This window comes from Vigna unguiculata, chromosome 10, assembly GCF_037176805.1.
Source record: "Vigna unguiculata cultivar grain cowpea cultivar isolate G323 ecotype 2 chromosome 10, ASM3717680v1, whole genome shotgun sequence".
Classification (NCBI taxonomy): domain Eukaryota; kingdom Viridiplantae; phylum Streptophyta; class Magnoliopsida; order Fabales; family Fabaceae; genus Vigna; species Vigna unguiculata.
Window position 1 is genome coordinate 52,877,376 of NC_140801.1, and position 8,825 is coordinate 52,886,200.

The 8,825-nt window shown below is 33.9% G+C and overlaps 1 protein-coding gene across 1 annotated transcript; it reads right to left on the bottom strand.

The window, feature by feature from the left end:
- Positions 1 to 1,114: 1,114 nt before the first annotated feature.
- Positions 1,115 to 8,188, bottom strand: LOC114165865 (pleiotropic drug resistance protein 1-like). Its single transcript, XM_028050478.2, has 22 exons — positions 7,705 to 8,188; positions 7,476 to 7,596; positions 7,199 to 7,372; positions 6,958 to 7,117; positions 6,761 to 6,837; positions 6,601 to 6,654; positions 5,908 to 6,300; positions 5,540 to 5,821; positions 4,971 to 5,287; positions 4,713 to 4,873; positions 4,515 to 4,618; positions 4,267 to 4,423; positions 4,102 to 4,191; positions 3,874 to 3,998; positions 3,461 to 3,793; positions 3,059 to 3,349; positions 2,882 to 2,965; positions 2,655 to 2,788; positions 2,317 to 2,544; positions 2,053 to 2,224; positions 1,719 to 1,973; positions 1,115 to 1,620 (listed from the first exon to the last, which is right to left on the bottom strand). Exons 1-22 carry the CDS (start codon positions 8,034 to 8,036, stop codon positions 1,360 to 1,362), a joined length of 4,305 nt encoding a protein of 1,434 aa, XP_027906279.1. The 5' UTR covers positions 8,037 to 8,188; the 3' UTR covers positions 1,115 to 1,359.
- Positions 8,189 to 8,825: the final 637 nt, after the last annotated feature.

The window sequence follows — 8,825 nt, forward strand, 5'->3', positions numbered from 1 at the left end:
CTAAATATAAAATGTTTTGAGTACGATTAGTTAAATTATATGAGATTATATGGAAAATATATATAATCTTACTACTAAGATGGTAAAGGACCAATTAAAAAATTAATAATATTTTGGAAGTATTATTTGTCTAATTTGTTAAATCATTTTAATTTTTATGATAAATGGTTTATTTTTGTTTAACTTGTTAGGAATCCAAGTGTGAATCTAAGTTCCACATTGATCAGAAATGAGAAAGTAGAGCACTATATAAGAATAAAGACCCAGAAACCCATTGCTTTAAGGTTTTGGGTTGAGAGTGGTGTTATGTGGTTAGGCTCAGATCTCATTGGTGTTATGTGGTAAAACCTGACAGAACTTATAAACCTTTTATAATTATTGGATTGCAAACAAAATTAGGAAAAAAGTGTTTGATATTAAATAAACCTTTTAGTTTATTGATTCTTAGTATTTTAAATACAAAAAGTTGGAAAGAACTTCGAAAGGAAAAAAAAAAAGAGATAAAGAAAAACAGTATACTTTTGGAAATTTCACTAGCAAATCCAATTTGCTCAAATAATTCTGACAAAAAAAAAACTTAAGATTAAATTATTCATTTTGAAATTGAAAGATATAAATAGTTTTTTTATTTATTTAAGAAAAACTAAAATGTGAAGAACAAAAAAAATTAATTGATGAGAGATTCTTATTCAACTTTCTCCATCAATATTTAAGAATTATAAAATTAGTTTGATGAATTTAGAGTAAAGTACGAGAAATTATAAGAATAACTCTCTTCAGAAACATAATACTAACCACTATTATTATTATTATTCGATAAAAGAAAAAAAAAAAAAAGCAAATGGAGAAGTAGAATTATTTGAAATCATTGGAAAAACTTGAAAATAAGGAATACATGTTAGTGATTCAATAATCATTGCTTTTTTAGATGTGAAATTGAATTGGAAATTATATCCCATATTTTGATAGGATTAAATCAACTAATGAATTTGATTGTTAAATTGTTATACATGGTGAATCTTAAAAAATAGAACATAGAATCTATAATTGAGGAATCAATGGTTAGTAATTTTCATCAATACACCAATAAAAAAATTACAAAAGAAAAACACTTAAATATATTTAATTTGAATTATAAATATTTCTTTTTCTTTGTTTTTTTTTCTCTACATGTATACACAATCCAGTCCATAAATAAAATATTTTTGAAGTTGCTCTACACAGTATACATCTCTTATTCTTCAAAAGTATATTTCCTAAACAGAAAAACAAACAATATACAAGTCATTACAGTAATCTATGAAAATATTCTTTGAAAACGTATAAAAATCACTCATGTTCACAGAAAAAGAGACTAATCTATCGTTTTTGGAAGTTGAAGGCCTTGATTGAGACAGCAAAAATAATAGCAAACAACACTGCAAAACCAGAAACCACGATTGCAGAAACTCCTATGAAGTCATGTCTGATACCAAAATAACTTCTCAAGAACTCTTGCACTGAAATATTTTCTAACTTCATCACATTGGTTATGTCTCCAAACTGTGAAGCAAGCAACCCGTATATGGTCCAAGCCACAGGGCATGCCCAGTAATACCACCTCCACCACACAGGCATGTTCTGTTACAGAAAAGTTAGCAGAAGAGAAATAAAAGTGAGAACATCATAAATCTTGAATCTTTTTACATATTATGTATGCAAAGTCTGGTAATACTTACAGGTCGTGGAATGACAAATCCTGAGAAGAGGTTCCAGATTCCATAAAATGCAGCAGCAACAACAGAAGCAACATGGTGATTTGGTGTGACAGCCACAGTCATCATGCCATAGAAGGTGAAGTAGCACAGTGTGAAGAACATGAAAAACAAGTACCAAAAGAACTTCTCCAAAGTCCATTCAAATCCCATCATGGAATAAACTATGGCAGAATATGTTGCAGCTTGCACGAAAATATAAGGTAGCTCTATTAAAACCTGTGACAGAAAGGAGTGAGTTGTGTTGAAATGGGTATGTAAATTATATTGCAATTGTTGGAAAAAGTGATGTTATTACTTGTGCAAGTGCATATGGAAAAGCAGAATACATTCCCGCAGCTCTTTCTCTGTAAAACACAGTTCTTCCAATGGCTACTACAGGTTGTACAGAGGCAGAATTTTGGATACCAACAAAGAGAACAGCGTTATACATTGAACCCATTGCGTTGAATAGGTCCTGTCTGCTAGAGCTGGAAGCCATTGAAAGGAATCAGAATTTAAACACAAAATCAAAATTGGCTAAATTTGATTTGTTTTTGTGAGTTAGAGAAATTTGACTTACTATTTGCCACCAAGGTCCCAAAACATTGTTCCAAACATCAAAGCTATGACAGTAGTTGATAGAAATCTCACAGCTGTATAGGGTGGATTGCGCCAATATGACCAATGTTGTTTCCATAAGCAAGCTAGACATTGAACCCAAAGTGACTGAGCGTATTTAGTAGGAAAATGAATGTCTTTTGAGCCATGACCAGGGTTGCCTAGTTCTGCTATAAGTTGCTTGTTTCTCCTGAACAATAGTCATTAGTGTATAATAGTCTTAGCCTTTGTCTGATATAAATTCATACACATACATGTAAATATAGTTAATGAAAGTGCATAAATTACATATTAGTTTACCTATACAGCTCAGAATTTCTGTATATTTGATTAAAATCAACACCTAAATTAAGTTCTTGTGCTGGAGTTGTGACTTCCAACATCCAAGTTGCAGGGTTGTAGCCAACTTTGATTTTACTAACCCCTTCAATGCTCTGGCCAATACAACACAATGAAAAAGAAGTAAAATACTAGCACAAATATGGGTGTATCTAGTTGAATAATATTGAATTGAAGTTGCAACCAACCTCAAAATACTTGATCAATTGACTAGAATGGCGTCCCAATGGCCCAACATATATTTCTTGTCCTCCACGCTTCATCAGGAATAACTAAAATAACATGTAAGCCTATATTAAACACAAAGTCTAATGGAGAAGAACCATAAAACAGATCTTCAAGTATCTTCTCATACTATTTCTTACCTCATCAAATGCTTCAAATATGTCAATGCTTGGCTGATGGATGGTGCAAACAACTGTTCTTCCTGTGTCAACTGTGTTCCTGACAGTTCTCATAACAATTGCAGCAGCTCTGGCATCTAACCCAGAAGTAGGTTCATCCATGAAGATTATGGAAGGATTAGCCACTAATTCAACTGCTATTGTTAGCCTCTTGCGTTGTTCTGTTGAGAGACCACTCACACCAGGCAACCCAACCAGTGAGTTCCTCAGTGGGTTCAACTCCACCAGTTCCATCACTTCCTCAATGAACATCTGCAACCATATTCAAATCAGTAAGTGACAGCATTAACTTTGTAAATTGTTTCGGAAGAAAAAAGAAAAAAACATAGGGTGTTAGGTTTTGACTCTTAAGTTGTAGCTAACCTTTCTAGTCTTGGATTCAACTTCTGCTGACAAACGAAGCCATGCAGAGTAGACCAATGACTCATAGACGGTAACATGAGGAGAGTGGATATCATTCTGCTCACAATAACCAGAAATACGAGCAAATGTTTCTTGTCTTTTAGGATAACCAGAAACTTTTATGCTTCCCTCAATATACCCACCAGTTTTTCTTCCAGCTAAAACATCCATCAATGTAGTTTTACCAGCACCACTTACACCCATCAAAGCTGTGAGAACACCAGGACAAAATGCACCACTCACACCTTTCAAAAGCACCAATTTGTCCTCCCTTACACCTTGATCCTTCATTTCCTGCCAATCCCAAGAATTATGTGTTAATTTTAGGTAAGTTTAGCTAAAATCACTTCTACAATCCCTTTCAAGTGACTTACTTGTGGCATATCAACAGAGTACACTATTTGATCAAATGTGATAGAATATGGTTCAAAAGGAAGAACCATTCCTCTATTCTTTATTCGGCTACAACTCACAGCAGAATTAGCACTTCCAGAACTTTCTGCATCACAGTGAAAAAACTGTTGACTTAAGCATATATACTGAAATTGAAAATAGTATGCATGCATTGAGTTTTCATGAAAGATATAAATAAGATATATCACCTAAGCATGTTAATTCTTCTTCTCGAGCTCTCCCACTAGCCTTACCACCTTCTGATTCTTCAGTTATTGTTGTCTGCGGCTTATCAAATGCTGCAAAAACAATGTAGTTAGTAAAGTTTTTCTTTGCTACAAGAATCTTAAACAAACAAATGTGAAACTACTCACGATTTAGGTATGTGAGAGCCAAAGTGTACATAAAGTTGAAGAGGAAGATAAATCCAATCAATGCTCCAATTCCTATCCAGTACCAATATGCATGTGTGAAGAACCCACGGGACTCCAAAATTTGAATTCCCAAAGTCTTATTTGAATTTGGGGTGATCTGTGATTGCAAAGCAAACATATTAGTAGGCTTACTCGTTTTTTTTAGCATTAAGTAAGTAATCTCTGAAGTTGCTAGTTAAAGAAATTACGCGGTTCCAACTATTTCCAAGGAATTCATTCACCACTATTGCATTTTGTCCATACATTAAAGGTGAAATCCAGTAACCCCAAATCCACCAGACCTTGATATCATCTATTTCATTGCCAGTTAAAACAAAGAAGCATTAATATCAACTACCATTGTGAGATGATAGAAACAACTTCATTACATTGTTAGGTGAACTCACCTCTTGACAGAATGAAGCCACCCAATGCAAAAAGAATGAGAAGTGCAAAGGACCCAAATGTGTTAGCCACAATCATGTTCCTACCAAGTGCTGCAATAGCTCGGAACAAACCAGAAGACATTTGGTTTATCAGTAGCAGCACAAGGTACTGCTTTAAAAGCCTACATACAGAATAAGTTCACACCGAAGTAAAGACTACAAGCAAATAAAGCATAAGTGATCTTACTACAAGCAAACTGTTGAAGGAAACTCGTTTACCTGGAAACATTTGGATCAAATCCAATTACGTAGTAGGTCAGAAATACCCAAACAGCAGCTTCTAAAAATGTAATAGGAATCTTGAGGATCCATGAGGGAATAGCATATGCCCATGAAGGATAAAATAGAAGGTCTCGTTGCTTGTAGAAAATAGGAAGCTTTACAATGGTCATTGAAATCTCAGCCAATCCATTGAACATGAGAATTACTACTGCGAAAAATAGAGCACCAGTATAAACACCTCCATCACCCAAGTTATCCCGGTGCATCTCGGTTCGCAGAAACATTGTCATGGTCAATATTGCCAAGATCACAAGCTATGTAAAGCACAGAAAGAAAAATCCAAAGTAAGCAAAATCATTATAACTTTTCAAATATATCAGAATTGAACGATTATAATTTAAAAGCATTTATTCATACTAGCTGAAAAAACAGGCAGATAGTGAGGAGTAGGAGAGAATAGTTAGTTTGTAAGTAATCACAATGCATCAGTAATCATTCAAAGGTAAAACAGAAAAAAAAATGTACATTTAAAGTTGTAATTGTCTTATAAAGTGACTAGAACTCACCTGGAACAGTTTGAAGATGTAAACAAATGAGTTCCTTTTCATGAGCAACAACTCTCTTGAGATGTTAGCCTTTAACAATTCCTTCTTGTTCACGCCATACCTTTCAGTGGTTAATGCAGCTGGGTGGTTTTTGGACTTATCAAATGGAGTTGCAAGCTCTTCTCCGATTCTCCTTCCAACATGAAATGACTGAAATGCCTCAGCAAATTGAGTGACAGTTACAAACCTGTATGCTTCATCTCTATGCATCCAATACTGCTCTTGATCCTTTCTTGAAGTTACCTGTGACAAACAACACATCAAATTCATGTGCATTGCATTCAGCAAAAACATCAAACGAGATATGCAAGAGAAAAACTTTAACTTACTTCTTGAAGAAAGTCTGCAACACCTTTCCTCTCGGGACATTGGAAACCAACAGATTCGAAAAATTCAAGAACATGTTGACGGGGTCCTTGGTAGACAATTTGGCCATCAGATATAAGAATAATGTCATCAAAAAGTTCATAAGTCTCTGGTGCTGGCTGGAGTAAAGAGATAACTGCGGTTCCATCAAGAATGTGAACATAATGGCTGAGGCACTTCACGATTTGAAAAGTTGTGGAACTGTCTAAACCAGTGGATATTTCATCCATGAACAGAGCATTTGCTGGTCCAACCAACATCTCCCCTGTAGTAACCCGCTTCCTTTGTCCTCCAGATACACCCCGCAACATTTCATCCCCCATCATTGTATCAGCACATATATCCAACCCCAGAATCTGCAAAAGTATTAAAACCAAATGCTTTGTCGGCTCTTTTCTTAATAATATTTACATTAAAATAAGGTTTCTGGTCCCTCGTATTCAATTCTAGTTCTTGCAAAAGAATTGTACGTTTTTAGTGCAGACATCTTAACATATTTAGTCCTTTGACAACATGCTAAGACCATGTTACTTTTAGTAAAGGTAGGGACAAAAAACATAAACTTCTATGGAAACTAAAACAATATTTGGAATATTTTAAGGCTATATATCTTGAACTGTTCTTTGAACCATGAGAGGACATTGTTCTAGTGTTACCTTCAGAACATAATCTGTTACCAGATTTGCTTCCTGACCTCCAGTTACAGCTGCCTGGTATATCACAAGACATTCAATTGCAGAGGTATTATATTCATGGCTACAGAAGTAGCTTAAATAAATGCAACATGAATTTTGATCATTTCAGCTTCTTTTGTACCTTCATGTAGACATCAATATCCGGGTCTGGCTTGATCTTTGCTTCTTTTTCTCTTCTAGCCAACTCAGACAGCAAGTCTTGATCATAACAAATGGTGAAGAGAGGCCCCACATTAATAAATCGGTACGGTGAAATTAGGCAAAGTTTTATTGAAAGAGAAAGAAAAGAGAACAAAGAAAAAGAATCAAATGTCTAACCATAACGTGTTCCAACTCCTTGGCACTTTGCTGAGAATGCCAAGGTTTCCCTCACTGTCATTTCTCCGATATGAACATCATTCTGGCTGATATATGCAGCTGTTCTCTGAGGAACAAACTCGTCAAATCCATGCCCATTATAACTCACTCTCCCTGATGCCTACAAGACACAACAAAGGCATCTAAATCAAACCAAAACTACCATTTTCTAATGCAAAAATTAAGGGAAATTGTTTTTCACCTTAAGACTTGGATCAAGTTTTCCTGACAGGGCTAAAAGGAGTGTGGTTTTTCCTGAACTTGGAGGACCCAAAAGTAGTGTCATCCTGCGAGGTTTGATTACTCCACTCACATCTTTAAGGATAGTAACATGTTTCTTTTTGCCTGAGAGAATATGGAGAGAAGTAAACACACTCTAAAAAACCAAAGAGAAAAAAAAAAAAAAAATTGTTAAGAGTGTGAAACTAACTCAAAAGAAGAAACACAAAAAAGTCAGAACTAGAATCTGCCAAATATACCTCCACCATATTAGTAACGAAGTTCACAAAAGTGGGCAAAGCTCTGCTTCCCACATAAGTCTCTGCCTCAACATTTAAGTGCTCGTATCGAACTTCGATTGTTGGAATATCAATCCCAACTCTGAAAAATTAAATCACAGAAACAAATAAAAACACAACAGAGACCTTAACAAGGATCATTACAAATAATAGAAGAAACATAGATATTGCATCCTTGCTTGGTCTTTACCGATCAATCCGATCCTTAAGCTTGAGCAGAAACTTCTCATTGTCCTCTTCAGCGACATTGATCAACCTGTCCAACAGTTTCTGTCTTTCTCGAAATCCAAGTTCAGTTATATCAATCTCATTGGCGACTCCACGTGAAGTTGTTAACAACCCTTTCTTCAAACGGTTGTAAGTGGGGAGTTTCTCAAGTGCAGCCCATTTCAGAGCTTCTTCATCAGCTCCATCTTCACGATGTGATGACCTTGAAAAACCCTCCATTATACTTCTTCTCCATGCAGTAGAACTGTTCGCACGTAAACTATTGGTTGCTCTGTATATATCACTCCCCTCCATGCCCTCCACTCAAGAAAACCACAACACCATAACCTTTGCAGCTTCACACATGCAGCCACAGAGTAATCAACAGTGCTATTTGTAGCCAGTTGAAATGCTCAGAGCAGTAAGAGAAGAGAAAAAGAAAATAAAAATTGTCTTTTTCAGATGAGTTTTCAGTTTTCAGAACACCGGAAATGGAAAACGATTTTTTTTTTTCCTTTTGTAGCACAGTTTCCAAATTTATTACCAATATAGCACAGTTTCCTGTTTGAAAACAAATAAATAATGGAAAATAATAAGATAAGTTAAATAATCTATATGTTCCATATCAAATAATAAATTATTTATTTATTCAAAAAATATAATTCTAAATTATTCAATATTTATTTCTTTCAATAAATTACATCAATTAATGCATTATAAATTACTACATTAACCATCACTATATTCACTTATCATATTTGTTACATTCACTTTTTTTAACTTTTCTTTTAATCAAACTATTGATTCATTATACAATAGGATATTAAGAATAAAAACTAAGTCAATAGTTTTAAGTAATATGTTATTTTAGAATCTATTATTTATTAATATTTCTCAAAACACAATTATTAACATATTCAAAGTTATAAATATTGATTAACTAATATATTCATAATTATAATTAACAACGGAAAACTGTGCTAGAAAGGAAAATATATATATATATATATATATATATATATATTTATATATATATATATATATATATATATATATATATATATATATATATATATATATATATATATGTATGTATGTATGGAA

Bases quoted from the DNA above. Each gene is read 5' to 3' on its own strand.
- LOC114165865 (XM_028050478.2), bottom strand. From the start codon at position 8,036: ATGGAGGGGAGTGATATATACAGAGCAACCAATAGTTTACGTGCGAAC. The intron at 5,288-5,539 runs GTGAGTTCTAGT...TGCTTTACATAG, and splicing joins ACATCTTCAAACTGTTCCAG to CTTGTGATCTTGGCAATATT. The intron at 3,350-3,460 runs GTTAGCTACAAC...ATATGGTTGCAG, and splicing joins TTGAATCCAAGACTAGAAAG to ATGTTCATTGAGGAAGTGAT.